The 18,753-nt window shown below is 40.1% G+C and overlaps 2 protein-coding genes across 3 annotated transcripts in view; both read right to left on the reverse strand.

Annotated features, from left to right (window-relative positions):
* Positions 1-3,205: 3,205 nt before the first annotated feature.
* LOC113452067 (uncharacterized) overlaps positions 3,206-18,753 on the reverse strand; it is a 60,520-nt gene continuing 44,972 nt past the window's right edge. The window contains 1 exon segment of the mRNA XM_087922954.1: positions 3,206-11,659. The gene's annotated coding sequence lies outside the window, so the exon portion shown is untranslated.
* LOC113452056 (uncharacterized) overlaps positions 3,206-18,753 on the reverse strand; it is a 36,682-nt gene continuing 21,134 nt past the window's right edge. The window contains exons 1-3 of one of the 2 annotated variants that reach the window (XM_087928390.1): positions 18,432-18,568; positions 17,921-18,396; positions 3,206-13,513 (exon numbers count right to left, since the gene is read on the reverse strand). In XM_087928390.1, the coding sequence (XP_087784516.1) occupies positions 11,732-13,027 (1,296 nt within the window). In that variant the 5' untranslated portion in view covers positions 13,028-13,513; positions 17,921-18,396; positions 18,432-18,568 and the 3' untranslated portion in view covers positions 3,206-11,731. Of the gene's footprint in view, positions 13,514-17,920; positions 18,397-18,431; positions 18,569-18,753 lie in introns of those variants that run through there. The other variant, XM_087928391.1, reaches the window with a different exon arrangement.

Genomic DNA, 18,753 nt, shown 5'->3' on the forward strand with positions numbered 1-18,753 from the left:
GATTTGGGGGAGTTATCATGGACTGCCACTTCCCTGCAGTTTCCTTGCCAAGGTTTTTCAAAAGCAGATTTCCCCTTTCCAAGGCCTGAGAGGACAGGACAGGCCAAGGTCTCTGAGATGGCTTTGTGCCTAAAGCAGGACCAGAAATGAGAGTCTCTCAGGCTCTAGGCTGGTGGTCACCAAACTGGGCCTTCTTCCTCCCCACAAAATCTATCAATTCAGCTGTACCTGCTACTCCAGCCCCAAATTCAAGGTTGCAGCTTTCAAGATCCAGTATCCTCCAAACAACACATACTTTACACCAGTGGTTCCCAAACTTTTTCAATGCACCACCCCCTTGGTGCTACAAACTCATCCTCAATTCCCCCCACCCAGGGGTGGGATTCAAATTTCTTTGGGTGTGATCTAATTTGAAGGTGTTTTGCTGGTAATGTGACTGGGTGGGGGTGGCTTGCTGGTCATGTGATTGGTGGCATGGCTTGGTCACATGACTGGGTGGGGGTGGTCCTCACTTAATGGCCAGTTGCTTAGCAAGTGTTCCAATTTATGACTGGCCTCCCCAGAACTACTTGACCTGTTTTTGGAGTTTTGACAGCTATGCACACACGTATACACACACTCTCTTCCAACCCTGCTGGAGCAGGTCATTGGACTAGAATCGGCAAAGTATCCCCGATTAGATTCTAGTAGTGAATAAAGCATAATTAGAGATGCTTTGCCAATTCTTGTTGATTTATTTGTATTTATTTTATGTTGCTGAATTGCATTGACATGTGTGTCCCTTTTTGTGCACAGCCCAGAAGCTTTTGTGATTCGTTGCAGCAAAAATTACCGACCTCTGGCTTTGCTCTACTTTTCAAACATGCTAGCATTGCGCCGTGTTCTAGGTGCCAGGCCTGCAGGTCCACCCCATTGAGCCCGCTGCACTGGAGGGACCTGCCCAAGCAAGTCCAAGCGGAGCGGTGCACCAAATCAATGGGGTGTAAGATTATTATAAAATTTGGAATTTATTTTATGAATAGTTGGATAGAAAAGAATTAAATTATATAAGTATAGTATAACATATGGTTACTGATAGATGAGTTAGATAGAGTAAGAAAATGAATTTGAAATATATTATTGAAAGTTAAGGACTTAAAAGTTAAGAATAATAGAATAAGTGACATATGTGATATAAAATATTGATAAGAACAATTATAAATATATACAAGTTAAATATGTATGATATTATTTTGTGCACAAAGAAATTATGTACTCAACTGACACACTGGAACAGAAAGGTTTTATGTTTGTGTTTTATGTTTGTTTTTGTTGTGATAAAAATAAAAAACTTTTATTTAAAAAAACAAAACAAAAAAACAAATCAATGGGGTGAGCCTGGGAGAGGGGAAGAGAGGAGAGAAAAGAGAGAAGGAAGAAAAGAAAGAGAAAAGGGAAAGAAAAAGGGACAAAGAAAGGGGGCGGAGGGATGGGGGGGGGGAGAGAGAGACCTGATGCATCAGATGGAAATGAGGCCTAGTTTAGAGGCCCTTTTCCACATTGAAACATCTTTGCCAGCATCTTGGCCAGCACTTTGAAACATCTTTGGCTTCTATTAATTAAAGATTTTGTGGAGGAAACATGGCCAAGACTATCAGGAAGCTCTCACCTTTTGTTGAGGCTTTAAACAGGATCCATTGGACCAGACCTCCACCCTAAAAAATTACTTTTCCCCAATGTATTAGTGCCAATTCTGAAGGCGGCAAAACGAAAATGTATTGGTAAATTACGAGCACACACACACACACACCCTTCTAGCCCTGCTGGAGCAGGTGATTGGAGTAGAATAGATATCTCATTATCTTTCTCCTCCCTTCCTCCCTCCTTCTTTATTTCTTTTTCTTTCTGTCCCTTCCTTCCATCTCCCCCTTTGTCCTTTTTTCTTTCTTTCCCTTTTCTCTCTCTTCTTCCTTCACTCTCTCTTTCCTTATCTCAGGCTCACCCCATTGACTTCATGCACCACTCCGTTCGGCCTTGGTTTGGGCACATGCCTCCAGTGCAAGGGCCTTAATGGAGTGGACTTGCGGGGCCTTGCCCCGAACGCAGCGGCGGTGGGATGTTTGAAAAGGAGAACAAAGTCACTCTGGCTTTGCAAAGCCAGAGAGACTTTGTTCTCCTTTCCCAACACTGCATTTGGGGCGAGGCCCCCCAGGCTTACCCCATTGAGCTCTTTACACCGGAGCGTGCAAGTCAATGGGGTGATCCTGCGGGGACTCGCCTCGAACGCAGCAGGATTTTTTCTCACCCCTGAACTTTGCCTTGCGAGGGGCCCACCTTCAGCGCCCCCCTGCCACCTCTTAGAGTCCTCCTGCCGCCCCCCCCCCTTGCCTCTTTGTGCCCCGCTAAGGCATCCCACTGCCCCCCAGGGGGCGGTACTGCCCAGTTTGGGAACCGCTGCTTTACACCTTTCGATCTGAGCTTCAAAGTTTGATTCTGAGGAAACGGACTGTTCTGAGTGGGAACTTATGGCTTTTCACCCAGCCCTGTAGACCATCCCCTCTGACTTTTAGGTTGGCTTTGGGGACACTGAAAGGGTTTCTGACTCCTAACCATAAGACTCCGAACCAACTCCATGTGGTCAGCTGTCCAGAACCCATGTAGTTCGGTTCATCAATAAATGGACCTTCTCTTCAATCGGTCTCCAGCCTCCATTTTGTCTCCAGTGCCTTTCTCCTGGCTTGGAACTGGAACTGGATATTTCTTCCAACAGTTGCCTTTTATTTAATGTTGCTTGATATCTTTATATAGCCCTGTGAGAGATTCAGAGGCTTTGGGATCATTGCAAAGCATTTCCAACTCCTAAATATAATGAGACATGATAAAGATGGTGCACTAAAATTTGACATCAAGGAAAAAGGGAAAATGGACTAAATATATTTTTACTGTTTTAAATTTTACAAATTTTGCACATGTTTAAATTCGAAAGCACTTGGACTTAAGACTCAGGCCAAGAGCCTTTTGCTTTCTCCACATACCTGGCCCAGTCCTGGTTGTGGGGTGTCCTTCATGTAATGAGAGCTACTAAAAAAATTATAACCTGTCTTTTCTGAATGGTGTTAGGGCAATAAATCTTGGAATTCTTTGGTGTCTTCCAATCTCAGAAAACTCAGGATCATTCATCTGCCTAGCTAAAATGTCACTTTCGCTGCTACAAAAAATATTCCTATTTTTTTTAAAAAAAGTTTTTTTTTATTTTTATAACATACAACATAACAAATAAAACCATCTTTCAGTTATACAGTGTGTCGGTTTGGTATATATATCATGTGCACAATATTTGTAATTCTTTCTTCCTAAGTTTACATTCATAATATATTCTGATCTATATTCCATATCATATTCTCTCACTATTATTCTATTATTTAATTTCTAAGTTCATTTCCAGACTGTCTCAATTCTTACTGAGATATATTCATAGCATAACTTAAAAATAATCAATTATATCATTGCTGTTATATTTCAATTTCGCACTCTTCTATCTAGCCATTGATAAATCCCAAATCTTATAATACTCTTTTTTCTTGATCTCTAATTTCTAATGTCAATCTACTCATTTCTGCACATTCCATTATTTTCTTAATCACCTCCTCTTCCATCGGAATTTTCTCATTTTTCCAATTTTGAGCAAATACAATTCTAGCTGCAGTTAAAACATTAATAATCAAATATATTGTCTCTTTACTGTAGAAAAAGTCCTGCACGCTTTCAGTTTTAAGCTGTATTTACATGTTTAATCAACTTTTCACTCATAGAAACTACGCAAAATTAGCACTTTGATGAAAATTTCTGTAGTTGAGTTGAGATGCATAATTTTTATTAATATAACCAGTCTTTTTAAGGTTTTGAGTGAGTTTATGTGCTAAAACAAACACAACTTGCATTTTTGAGAATGTTAGGATCAATAGTAGTCAATCAGCAGCAAGCTTTGGCTGACCAATCAAAATGCACAGAGGCTAAATCTATGAGCCAATCAATGTTGTCATACTCTCTGACTATAAATAGGCATCAAAAGCATTGAGAAATTTAATTTAGCTCTGGTTGCAGGCAAGGATGAAGGCTTTTGCTTTCACCAGTACTGAACAGCGGCATCACATCATTGTGCTTCATGAAGAGAGTTACTCCTGTACAGAAACAGCCAAGAGAGTGAAATGCCATCGCACCACAGTGAGCAGAGCGGCTGAAAAATACCAAATAACTGGTTCAGTTGATGACAGGCTCCACTCTGGAAGACCAAGAAAGTCAACAAAACGACAAGATCGGGCTCTGCAACGCATTTCGATGGCTGACAGGAAGCTCACCTCACCTCAGATTACAAGAATTTGGGGTGAAACATGTGATGTAAAAGTGTGCACAAGCACAGTGCATCGCAGACTGCTTGCCAGAGGGCTCAAAGGCTGCAGAGTTCAAAGTAAACCTTTGCTCACAGATGCTCACCACTCTTGTCGACGTGTGTGGGCCAAAAAGTATGCCAAGTGGACCAACGAACAGTGGGCCAAGGTAATCTTCAGCGACAAGAGCAATTTCTACTTGACTGGGAATCAGTACAATAAGTATGTCAGAAGATTTCCAGCTGAAGAATTTAGGCCGTACTGCCTGAATCTATCTGTGAAGCATCCATTGCACGTGATGATCTGGGGCTGTATCGCTGTTTCTGGTATTGGTCGGATACAAATCGTGCAGGGAATCATGTATTCCAAGCAGTATGCTGAAGTCCTGGAAAAGACCAAGCTTCCTTCAGCTCAGCAACTTGTAGGGAAGGACTTTTACTTCCAGGATGACAACGCTCTTTGTCACCGAGCCGAGTCCACCCAGCAGTGGATGAAGAAGCATGGTGTTCGACTCCTGGATTGGCTAGCTCAGAACCCGGATTTGAATTGAGAACTTGTGGGCCAAGATTGGTTACGAAATAAGAAGCATCCAAAGACCAAGAAGGAGCTGATTGAATCCATTATTGCAGCCTGGCACCATATTGTCACCAAAGATCACGTGCAAAGGCTTATACAGTCTACGCCAAAGCGATGCCGCCTGATAAGCAATAAGGGCAGGCCAATTTCATATTAGAAACCATGTTTGGTTCCCTAAACAGTCCTTTTCAGGGCCACAAACAATAAAAATGTTAACAAAACACTAGCATCAGCCTTAGTTATTGCAACACATATGCCACTGGGTATGCATCAGTTAATCTGTTTTCATAGTCATTGTAAGCATGCAAGAAAATTCACAATCCCCATCAAAACAGCAACCAAATTGCAAAAAAACTTATGCTTTTCCTTTAAAGACCATCAGTATTTATTTTAATATAACAATATTTGCATAGCAGTTAGCATAAAATATCATAAAATCTATGGCCTACCAAAAAAAAAATGTCATAAACCGTAAATTGTAAAGCGTGCGGGACTTTTTCACATAGCTGTACAATCCCCAATAAAAATACCTCTGGTTTTAAGTTTATATGCTGTTTTATCATTTTTTTCAATCATGTGTGAATTTTAGTCCAATATCTTTTAGCTTCTTCACATGTCCACCACATATGGTAATGTTGACATTTCCCACATTTCACAGATTTGTCCTTAAAACATCTTTGCTACTCTTGCTGGGGGGAGATGCTGTCTGTAGAACATCTTATACAAATTCTCTTTATACGCTGTTGACATTGTTAATTTATAATTTCTAGTCCATAATTTCTGCCATTTATCCAAATCTATCCCATATCCAAAAATTTTCCCCCAAGCAATCATCGTTTCTTTAACTTGCTCTTCTTCTAATTTCACTCCTAGTAAATAACCATATTCTCCCAGTCAAGGATAGTTGTAGGTTTTTCCACTTTTCCAAATCTGTCGCAATCTGTTAATTTATAGTAATTGTCTTCCTTAAGTGTTCCACATCTCACTGTCAATTGTATCCCCAGGTATTTCACTGTTTTTGTGATCTGGATGTGTAAACTGTCATGTTTTCAACTTTCTCCTCAACACGCTTCGTTTTTCTTTAATATATAAAACCACTCCTCTTTTCTTACATTGGGTCAAGGAAGTAAATATTTTCCCTAATTTTGGCTGTACCAACAATTGTTCATATTGTTTTTTAATATGTACTTCTTGTAGACAAATTATATCAAATTTTAATTTCTCTAATTTATGAAAAGTTTTCTTTCTTTTAATGGCTGAATTAAGTCAATTTATATTAATTGTAATCATTTTTTGCTCTTCCATGATTATATTTTATAGGTGGGTTTAGCAGCTCTCGTAGATCTTGGTTCATGTTGTTCTTTGGTTTCCATCTTTCCATCTGCTGCGCCTTCTTTTTCAGTTCCCATTTGACAGCCCTCTTGGAATTCAATTAGTGCCTCTTCCTCTTTCCTTCCAAAAAATTCTGTATAAAATAATTCCGCTTTCTCAATTGAGTCAATTCTGTGTCTCTGTTCTTGCCATGTGAACATTAACCCTTCTGGGATCAGCCATCTATAATTCACCTCTTTTTTCAGTAGCATTTTAGTCAGGAATTGATATTCTCTTCTCATCTCTCTCACTTTTCTGGGTATTTGTTTTAAGACCACACTCTCCTTGCCTTTGTATTTCACCATTTTCTCTCTTGCCACTTGCAATAGTTGCGTTTTAATGGCTTTCTTTGTAAATCTAATATGAACTTCTCTTGGTAGGCTATTTCTCATCGCATATCTTGTAAAAACTCAATATACCTCATCTATTCCATCCATCATCTTCTCTTCAGTTATTTCCAAAGCTTCAGCCAATATTTCTATCATTATCTCAGCTAGATTTTGTCCTTTTTCTTCCTCTATGTTTTGAAATCTAAGATAAAATTCTGATCTGTCCATCTCCCATCTCAGCATACCACTTTTATCTTGTTCAACCAGTTAATCTGTTATCAATGTCTCCAATCTTCTTGTCTCTGTTTATCTTCTTCAATTTTTTGGAATCTCTCATCATACTTCGACATCATTTGTTGAATGTTCTCCACTTTTTCATCGTTTTTCCCTGTTCTTTGTTCAATGCTCTCTGTTCTTTGTTCAATATTCTCTGTTCTTTGTTCGATGTTCTCTATTCTCTTTTCAATAGTCTCTGATCTTGCTTTAATATCTTGGATTCCTTGCATAATCACCTGCAGAGTCACTTTTTCTTGTTCTTTTTCTTGCTTTAACATTGCCTGTATTGAACGTTGTCCTCCAGATGGTGGGGAAGCAGAAGTAGAAGTTGAGGAACCAGGAGCTGTCAATTTCCTACTCATTTTAAATGATTCAAAATCTTCAAGTTCTTCTAAACCTTAATCCAATTGTGAAGTAGCCAATTATAATCCAAGGCAAAAAATAAAAATGGTAGAGAGAAAAAAGCCCAACAGTAATAAAAAAGGGGGAGACAAAAGTTTCTTCAGGTTCTTGTAAACCTTAATCCAATCAGTAGTTAAGTAAAAAAAAAGACTTAAAAAAAACAAAAGGAGAAAAATTCTTCAGGTTCTTCAACACCTTAATCCAATTGAAAGGTCTCACAAAGAAAAAAGTGCATAAAAATGAACCAAAAAGGTGGGTGAAAAAAAACAAAAAATGCCAGGAAAAAAAAAGGAGAAAAGGCTTTTAAGGCTTTCCCTTTAAAATAAAAAGCAAGCGTGAAGACTGGACTTCCAAAAAAAAGAGACAAAAACAAATTCCAACCAGGCCAAAAACCCAAGTAGTTATTACAAGAATAAAGATTTAAAAAAAATACAGTAAAGCTGGTAAGGAGGAGTTGCACAGCTTAAAAAAAATAAAAAGGGCACACTGCACTTTGTTTACTTATCCAAGGCTCTTATTATAACTCTATTCTCCAAAGACTTAGCACCTTTTCTTTTCATAAGCTTCAACACCAGGCTCCAGCTGTTGATAGAAATCCAGAAGAGCACCTGCAATAACACTCTCCCGTGCTCTTCCCTCTATCTTATCACATAGCAATGTCCTTGAAAAGGAGTCTCAGTTCTTTCTTTCTCAGCTTTCTCAGCTTCGTCTGATCACAGGAAATAAAGCATTTTCAAGCCTCTAGATTCTTTCTTTTCCTTAGGGTGTCCTTTCAAGTCTTAGAATAAAAAAGTTCTCACCAAACCGGCACACTTTCCCTTTCTGCTCTCTTCCGTTTCGGAGCTGTCCCAACTTCTGCAGCTTTAATGGCTGCCTCTTTGCCGCTGGCAAGAAGAGCTTCTCCTGGATCTACCAGGGACTTTGCGGTATCCCTGGGATCAACAGGATGTGCTCTTCACTTTCGCCATCTCTTTGGGACGGTTTAGATCCGTTTAGACCATCCAGGGGCAAAGATATTGGCTGCGATCTCAGACCTCTGAGATCGCATGCCGTATCCTTGCGACGCCAGCTCCGCCCTCTCCACGCTTCCTTTGTTTTTGTATTACTTGTATTGCTTGCATCATTGTTCTTAATTCCTTCATTGGAAACTCCTTTTCTTTTTCTCTTTCTCCTTCCTTCTCTTTTTCCCTTCCCTTTTCCTGCCGTAGCATAGTATTGATCACTGACCAGCTGGGCTTAGGGAGGAGGAAGTAGGAATCGATGATCCTGTTGCAGCTGTCTTCCTCATCTCAAGTCAATTATAATTCCACACAAAGGATATCTGCCAATTAATTCAAATTCTGCTTTTTTTGGGTTCTTCTCTACCTTAATCCAATTATAAGGAAAACAATCTTTCCATATCAAAAAGAAAAGAAAAAACAAAAAGTGATGAAAAATAAAAATACCTGTTAAATCCACAGAGCTAAAAATAAAAAACAAACAAAAAATCAAAAAGGAAAGAGTTCCAAAAATAGTCCGCTTGTAGTAATCCAGTACTAGAGAATAAAAATAGGAAAAACTAGTACGTTCCAAATAAAAAGCTAGCCAAAAAGAAAAAGGAGGCAAGCAGATGCAGACAAATTTAAGAGTAAAAAGGCCCAGAAAAAATACCAGTAGTAAAAAATGAAACAAAATGAAATAGCCAACAATTATTTTAGATAGCAGTCACAAAGCAATTCCAAGCCACTGTATTGTGTCCAGAAAACCAAATCATAATATATCCAAGGTCATAGTAGTCTTTCTCTTCTATCCCCATCTGTTTAGATTGTCAGCACAACACCTGTTTCAACAATCCTTCAGCGCTTTGCTTTTTATCTTCCTTTTGAGTCAGCGTACTGTCCAGAAAAACAATTCTTAGATTTATTAAAAAAGATTCTATAGCCTCTAGGTGGTACTATTGCCTTGCTTTGCTTTCATTCCTTTGTTATATTGTATCCAGCGGAAATTAAAAAGAAAAAGAAAAAAGAAAAAGATTCACTTTTAAAGTTACAGTTACTAAATAGGCAAACTAAAAAGGAAAAAATAGTCCAGGATTTAAAATTAAAATTAGGGTTTTGTCTTTTCCAAATTATTAGTCCAGTCCAGTTAAAGAGAAAAAAATGATCTTTCTGTTAAAACACGTTATAAAATAGCCCTACTTGAATCTGACAGTTATAAACATGCTTTCCCGCTGCATTCTCTTCTGTCTTCAATCTTAAAATTTCTTATTCCCTTAGGGTGCTCTTTAATCTTTAGCAAAAAATTCTCAAAAAATCTCACCCAATTCGGACATACTTTCCTTCTGCTTTCCCTTTCATTCCAGAGCTGTCCCAGCTTTCCAACAGCTTTATAATGGCTTTCCTCAGCCGCCGGTTCGGGGAGTTTTTCCTGGATTAACCAGGGACTTTGCAATGTCCTTGGGATTGATAGGATGTGCCCTCTTCTGTCACCGTCTCTCTGGGATGGTCTAGGTCCAAAAGGACTGTCCAGTAGCAGGGATATCAACGGTTCTTTTGGGAGTTCCCGAATCCCCATCTTTCTGCTGTGACTCCAGCTCTGCCCACCCCATTCCTCCCTATATTTGAAGAATAAATTTTTGAAAAAAATATTAAGGAGCCCTGAGGGACAAGTGAAAGCACAGGAAACATGTTCTGCTTACAGAAATCCTGACACTTTCCTTTATTTGTCTTTCTCAAAAGCTATTCAAGATTCTTACGCAATGCTGTTTTAGGAACTAAACATTATCTATTATACAATAATTTCCCTCACATCTCCACACCGGGGTGTGTATGTGTGTGGAAACCACACAGTTATCAGTATATTGATGATGCTTTCAGGCCCCAGCTCTCAAAGGCTAATAAGGAGGCAACTCCAAGCAAAGGAGATCACAGCAGGAGTTGCAAATAAACCTGGAAATCCTGTACTCAAAACCATAATCCCTTTTCTCCTCAACTCAATATTCCTGTAGCTCTTCTCCATGAAGGCCACCTGCAGGGCAGGACAGCCTTTACATCTAAAATGTTATGCTGGTTTTGTCACTGCCTCAAACTCTTCCAATATATTTGCTATTCATATAGTTTCTTCCACTTGCGTGCCTCAGTCTTGACACAATATGAACAGACATGCTTGGTTTTCTGAATTCCTGGAACTGTTTGGAAAAGATGAACTTTGAAACCTTTCTGCTTCTCTTCTCCTCTCATTTTTCTCCTTTTATGAGGAGCCTCAATCTGTTTAGTGCTCCTATCCCCAAGAGATGCTGGCTGGTGAACTCTGGGGCTGAAATTCTGGGGGCGCCCAGGGAGAAAAAAGCTGGGATCCACCATGATAAAAATGCAACAAACACTCCAAAAAAGCTTTTTACAATTTCTTCAAAAATAAATACAGGCAATTCCCAGCTTATGAGCATTCTCTTAGTGAATGTTCAAAGTTATGAGATAAGCGCCCCCTAGAGTTTACAAATAAATCCCAAAATTATGAATATTGCAGCACCACAGCTGCAATAAATGTGGAAATCCTGTCCACTCTTATGAATAATAAGCAGAGGCTCTGCAACATTCACCCCACCTATCCCCCCCTGGCCAGCTCTTCACAGGCATTTCGCCTGTGGAGAGTCACTTACTTCCCAAAGATCTCTCTGTTGTGGTTTCTTTGCCTGCATTTGCAGAGAACAGAGGCCTAACATACTGTGAGATCATGCAAGATCAGTAGCGCGAGTTCTTGTGTAATCTCACACTTTAGGCTTCTATTCTCTGTAAATTGAGACCTGAACGTTTGCAAACAGAGGGAAACTTCAGTCCTTCACTCCGTTAGCTGATTCTTTGCTGAAGCCTGCAGGGAGATTGTGTTCCTGTAGGCTTCACCAGCCTTTTGCAAAAAGCTTTTGTTGGCACCAGCAGAGCTTAGGAGGAGTTGATGCAAAAAAAAAGAAAAAGAAAAAGGCATTTTGCAAAGGGCTGCCAAAGCCTACGCAATCCTCGGGCGCTTTCCTGACAAGAAAGTAGCCTCGAGAGGCCATGAGCAGCTTCTTGGGGTTGCTTTCCTGGTATCGAAGGCCTTGTCAGGCTGCTCTGGGGCAAGAAAGCACAAATGCAAGAGAGGAAGCAGGGAGTGATGTCATTCAATCTATGAGATTCACTCCCACGCATTCTTAACTTACGGATGGAATGGGCAGGCTGCATTGCATTTGTAACCCGAGGATTAATCGTATCCAGCAACTTCTGCTGCTGATAGCCAGATAGGCATTATAAAATTATTATCTTGCAATTTTTTCTTTCCTCCTTCCCATCTAATACCATTACATGCTTTTCTACAAAAAGTTAGGCCAATTCTTTGTAGTCAAATTAAACAGTAAATTTCTCAACTGGACTTGCAATGGAACATTAGAAATGAAGTTCAAACCTTCTCTACACTAATCACTTCGGGCCTTGTGTGCGTTTTCTTGTGTGCAATAAGGGTGGAATGTCTCCTAAAGCAACATCCACACTCGGAACACTCACATGGTTCCTCACCAGTGTGTATAAGTACATGTTTTATAAGATTAGATCTAGTACTGAAATCTTTCCCACATTCTGGACACTCATATGGTTTCTCTCCTGTGTGAGTCCTCTGGTGTGTCACCAGGCTGGAATTCAAACTGAAACTTTTCCCACATTCAGGACATTCAAAGGGCTTCTCTCCTGTGTGAGTCCTCTGGTGTCTCACCAGGCTGGAATTATCACAAAAACATTTCCCGCAATCAGGACATTCAAAGAGGTTCTCTCCTGTGTGAATCCTCTGGTGTTTCACCAGGCTGGAATTATCACAGAAACTTTTCCCGCAATCAGAACATTCAAAGGGTTTTTCTCCTGTGTGAGTCCTCTGGTGTATCACCAGGTTGGAATTCGATCTGAAACTTTTATCACAATCAGGACATTCAAAGGGTTTTTCTCCTGTGTGAATCCTCTGGTGTCTCATCAGGTTGGAATGCAAACTGAAACTTTTCCCACAATCAGGACATTCAAAGGGCTTCTCTCCTGTGTGAGTCCTCTGGTGTGTTACCAGGCTGGAATTATCATAGAAACTTTTCCCGCAATCAGAACATTCAAACGGTTTTTCTCCTGTGTGAGTCCTCTGGTGTTTCACCAGGCTGGAATTATCACAGAAACTTTTCCCGCAATGAGGACATTGAAAGGGTTTCTCTCCTGTGTGAGTCCTCTGGTGTGTCACTAGGCTGGAATTCTGACTGAAACTTTTCCCACAATCAGGACATTCAAAGGGTTTCTCTCCTGTGTGAGTCCTCTGGTGTCTCATCAGGCTGGAATTCAAACTGAAACTTTTCCCACAATCAGGACATTCAAAGGGTTTCTCTCCTGTGTGAGTCCTCTGATGTGACAACAGGCTGGAATTCCAACTGAAACTTTTATCACAATAAGGACATTCAAAGGGCTTCTCTCCTGGGAAAGTCTTCTGGTGTGTCACCAGGCTGGAATTCTGACTGAAACTTTTCCAGCAATCAGGATATTCAAACGGTTTCTCCTTGGTGTGAGTCCACATTGCTATGCTTGCTAAAGCATTTACCGCCTTGGGAGCACTTGTAGGGTTTCTCTCCTGTATGGATCCTTCCAAAAACCACAACGGAGTTGTTCTGATCAAAGATTTTACCACATTCAAAGTATATGTAAGACTTTTCTCCAGTCTGGATCTTCTCATGCATAGTCAACTGTGATTTGCAAGTTGTATCTTTCCCACAACTGGCACATCTATGGAGCTTTTCCACCACTAAAATTCTTGAGGAGGTCAAAAATATGGATGATCCCTTGTTAGTTGTGCTTTGATTTATTTGTGATTTTCTTCCTTCCAGAGTGAAGCCTGCAACACTATCTGCTCTACATGGCTTTCCAATCGACCTTTTCCTTCACACTGACTTTTTCACTTCCCTCTTTTTCTGAATGGAAAAATAATCTCCATTGACTTTTTATGTAACGTATTCTTGAATTTCACATATTACTTTTCCCATCTAGAAATCTCTTGTTGATTTTCTCTCATTTCTCTTTCACCTGCTGAGGAAGGTAAAGAATTGTGTGGTGCTTTGAAGAAAATGGAAAATATTTCTATTTCTGGACTGACTTGCTTTGCTATTCAATGTTGCTTGTCATCCTCAGTTGTCCAGTGTGCTCTTATCACCATCCTCTTTGTCTATAAGAATGAAATAAAAGGGTATAAAATAAATAAAATGGTTGCAATAGATGAGAAAAAAAAGAACATTACATTTACATTACAATGAAAAATTATGAAATTCAGTTGTTGACTGGGTCAATCACAATTCTTAGCAGTGCAGATGATTGTTTTCAAATACAGTCAAGTGAAAAAGAAAGTACACTCTCTTTCATTTCTATGGTTTTAGGATGCGAGAACCAGAGGAGGGTTTGGGTTACCTTATTGGGAAATAGATTATCAGGCCACAGTATTAACCTGGATGAAAGAATGGATAACACTGAGAAACAGAAGACTGTTAATGCTAGAGGGACATGATTTACAACTGGGCTGGCATGCATTTCTATGGTATGGGAGAAGGAAAATACATAGGTGTTTTCAAAGACATATGGTCAGGAATGCATGGGAAAAAACTAGAGAACAACATTACATGAAGATTCCAGTCTGGTTTTCCACATTGGAAGCACTCATACACCCAAATGTTTGCAAAATGGGAACTATTGCTAGATATAAAGATATCTGAAAGGAAAAGGGTGAGCTCAAAACTAAACAAGAATTGAATGAACAAGGGTTGCAAATGCATTGGTATTCATATATGCAAATACAATCAAGATATGAAAAAGATATTAAAGCTGAAGGGATTCATAAGGAGTTGATAGAATTGGACAAAATACTAACAGGAATGGAAGATAAGTTGATTAAAATATTATATTGCTATTTACTAGGTGTTAAACTAGAAGAACAACAAGTTAAAGAAACAAATGGTAGCACGGGCAAAAATGTTTGGATATGCTATAGTATTAGATAAATGGCAGAAGCTATGAGATAGGAACTATAAATTAACAATATCGACAGCATACAAAGAAAATTTGTATAAGATGTTTTATAGATGGCAATTTGCACCAGCAAAATTAGCTAAGATGTTCAAAGATAAATTAAATGCTGGAAGTGTGACCAGACACCTGGAACATATTACCATATGTGGTGGTCGTGTATAGAAGCTAAAAGATACTGGACAAAACTACGCTCATGGTTGGAAAAAATGATAAAACAACACAAAGATATGAAACCTGAAATATACTATTTCAGACAAGTGGCTGTCTCATCTCTTCTGAAAAGCCTCAAATGGGGAGACTGGTTGGTGGTGCAGTGGAAACGGCTGGAAAATAGTGGAGCTCCGTCAAGCTCTGTGAAAACAGCTGGTATCTGCCAGGAGACCCGAAAACACAGGTCTCCAAACTTGGCAACTTGAAGAGTTGTGGACTTCAACTCCCAGAACTCTCCAGCCAGCTATGGGATTTAAACTCCATAAGTCTTAAAGTTGCCAAGTTTGGGGACCCCTGTGCTACATGGTCGAAGCCGCCCTTGAGGGGTGGTGAAGGAAGGAGAGGTGCTTCAATTATCACGACAAAACCACAATTTCTTCGTTAGGTCTGAAGAAAGCTCTCCCGAAAAGCAGCAGGGATGATGGCCATTTTGGCAAGTCGCAAGCTGTGACAACTGGGACAATAAGAATTGTGCTGGAGCGGTTCATGGACAGAGCATTGAAACTGGGTGAGATACCTTCCAACTTTTATTCTAAAGATAAAATAATTTCAAAAAATAATCTCCAAACATTAAGAAAGCAGCTATTGGATACACGGAGAAGGATTAAAGAGTCAGATGCAAGGGATTCAAACTGCTGAATTGCTGACTTTTGCGATCTACAAGATCAGCATCTTAAGCACCGAGCCACCGCATCCCTTACTATTGTTGTTAACGTTTTCTAATACACTGTCATACAAAATATGTATGGTTGTTAAAGGAAAATTACAAATAAAACATATCTGAAAAGCCTCAAGTGATGGAGCAACAAAACTCTCAAAGCCATCCTTTCTTCTGGTTAATTATTCTCCCCATGAGGAAATTTCTCACTGCTTCCATAGTATTAAGAGGTGAAATAGCAGCCAAGTACTACTGCTAATACAGTGCTATTGATCAATTATATCATCAGCAAGTATAACTACATCTATAAAAGCTGAAGTTGTAGGAGTTTGCTGATCTCTGGCATTGAGGTGTGTGTTAATACAGTGGCAAAGAATAAAGAATTAGCAATTATCTTAGAAAAGGAACTATTGCTGCCTATCGATTTGGGAAGGTTTAACAAGCCAATTCCGAACAATTTAAAAATCCATCATTCTACAGCGAGGATGATTATTCACAACTGGGAAACATTCAAAACAATCTTCCCACGAGTGGACATTCAATAAAATTCTCCCTAAGGCCACACAATGCAATAGCTAGAGAAATTGCAAAAACACCCAAAGAATTCTGTTTCCGACTTTACAAGCTTCAGTTAGCATGTTAAATGTTAAGATTCATGACAGTGCAATTAGAAAAAGACTAAGCAAGTATGGTTTGTTTGGAAGGGTTAGCAGGGGAAAGTCTCTTCTCTCTAAAAAGGTCATAGCAGCATGGCTGAGGTTTGCAAAGTTGCATCTGAACAAATCACAGGACTTCTGGAACACTTGTCCTTTACACAGATGAGACCAATAGCTAAAGCTAGGCTGGCATGGGATTATGCAACAGGACAATGGTCACAAAACACACCAGCAAATCTACAACAGAATGGCTGGAAAAGAACCAAGGTGTTTCAATGGCAGTCAAAGTTCAGACCTCAACCCGATTGACGGGACCTCAAGAGTTGTGCATAAAAAAACACTCACAATCCTCAATGAACTGAAGCAATGTTGTAAAAAAGAGTGAGCCAAAATTCCTCCACAATGCTGCGAGACTGATAAAGTCACACAGAAAAGAATTACTTCTAGTTGTTGCTGCTAAAGGTGGTTCTACAAATTATTGAATCTGATATTTTTCACATACGACTTGTCCCTTTTGGCTTTCTTTTTATAAAATAAATGATGATTTGGTATAATATGCCATGTATTGTTCTTCATCTGTGGTTGTATTTACCTACTTTAAAGAACTTTTTAAAGGACCAATTGATTTTTATTACATCCTGATATGGACATTTGCAGGTACATATGTTCAGAGAGAAAGAAAAATACACATACCTACAACATGGAAAAAAATCCAATCTTTCAAGCATGTAAAAAAATCTCAAAATGGTTACTCAAAACTTCTGCACAAATGTTAGTCAGGAATCTGATGAATTTGCTGATTGCTCATCTGTTGAGATGGCAAGGCTGAAGGTCAGGCAACAACAGGCTTCTGAGGCCATGGAAACTTTCACAGGAAACCACTAGCCCAGGGGTCTGCAAGCTTAAACACTAAAAGAGCCATTTGGACCCGTTTCCCACAGAAAAACAAAACATTGGAAGCCACAAAACCAGGGTGGGCATGGTCAACTCGATATCACTCGCTCCACAGAAGGCATGCGTGATTATTTTTGTAATTTTTATAATTTCTGTCATGTGCCAGCTGCCTCTTATTGTATGTAATAAAGCAAAAGCAAAGAAATATATGTATCAGTATCTGCCTTGCACTATGTACTGGGTTCCTTCCTCCTTAGGAGGGACCCATCTTTATTCAGATGAATAAATGCATTGCCTTATAAACATACACACTTGGACTTTCTCTTACATTTCATCAAGCCACACCTCTCAGTCTGCATGACACAAACTTTGCAGATGTAGAAGCTTTAACTGATGAAAAGATGCCTAAAGTCTCTGCAAGATTTGAAGCACCAGTTTTGCCCATGGAAGCCCTGAGCTCCAATTAAGGGCAGAAAATATTTTCCACAATCCCTCTGGTGACAACCCAAATGAAGTAGTCCTCACTTACTGACTGCAATTAAGATGGGCATCTTTGTCACTAAGCAGTCTGATCAATAGCTATTTTTAAAAAAGTGCTGCATTTAAGCACAGTTGAACCTGCGGAATACACGGATAGGGGTACCTACTCGTTAGCTTGAAATGGAAGTAAAACAAAACGAGAACAACCCAGAAAAGACCAAGAGGCACATCAGCCCGATCTTGTTGCCCAGAAAACATCAGGTCCACTACAGAATAATTGAGTTTTGGGGGGGACCTTGGAGGTCTCCTAGTCCATTCCCTGTTCAGGCAGGAGACCCAATTTCATTCCGAACAAACGGCTGTCCAATCTCCCCTGAAGACCCTCCAGTGACGGAGCCCCCACAACCTCTGGAGGGGAGCCATTCCCAAAGGATCCACCTTCGCTTGAAAGAGGCTTTTGAGATCTTCCCCCCAGCAGAGAATTGCAGCCACCAGTTTCACAGCCTGCAGCCCCAGCGGGCTCCGATCTGGGGAGGGAAGAAACCTGCAGCTGACGCGCTTCAGCCCAGTTGCTTCTCTGCTTCCAGGCCGCGGAGGGAACTGAACAGCCTGACTTGTTCTCGGACTCTCCTCTCACCTGATGCCCCCAACTCACCTGCCAGCTGCTGCTTCCATCCCGGGAAGAACACAAGCACCGCTCTGCACACCAACTTCTTCCCATGAGTCATCCGGAAGAGGAAATTCCTCTGTCCTCCCATATTTTCTAGCAATGCAGTACTCAATGGTTTAAAAACGGCTTTTTTAAGCGCAAGCGCGGATGGCACTACTGAATTGATGCCTTTCTAGGCACCGAGCTTACCTTACCGCCATCTAGCGACAGGAGGTGGAAAAACACGCTTTTTCCAGGCTCCACCAAGCCTTTGGGAGATGTTTTCATTTGTATATATAAAAACGAAAAACCACTCATGCGTCTTCACAAAATGTCCAGAACCCCATAAAGCCTACAAACTTGAAATTTGGCCCGTATGTTCCTCTTGGCTTCTAGATCTTGCTAAGAAAGGATTTTTTGATGCTAAGGAGTTCTACTCCCCCTCCCCACCAGAAAAGAGCTCTGTTCCAACTGCCAGTTGCCTCACATCCCGTTACCTCAGTTCCACCCCTGGAACCGCTTCTGAATAGAAAATAGGACAGAATAGAAAACAGAACTGCATAAAATAGAAAATAGAATAGGGATTAGAACAGAACATAAAAGGGAAGAGAATAAAAAGAAGAATTGAACAGAATACAATAGAAGCATAAAGCTCGAAGGACCTCAGAGGTCATCCTGTCCAGGGGTGGTATATTCAGCAGGTTCTGGCCAGTTCTGGAGAACCAGTAGCGGAAATTTTGATTAGTTCAGAGAACCAGCAAATACCACCTCTGATTGAGATTTTACAGTACCCTTCCCTTGCCACGCCCATTAAGCGATGCCCACAGAACTGGTAGTAA

The sequence above is a fragment of the Pseudonaja textilis genome, chromosome 2 (genome assembly GCF_049901715.1).
Source record: "Pseudonaja textilis isolate UNSWEBS1 chromosome 2, rPseTex1.2, whole genome shotgun sequence".
NCBI classification, from domain to species: Eukaryota; Metazoa; Chordata; class Lepidosauria; order Squamata; family Elapidae; genus Pseudonaja; species Pseudonaja textilis.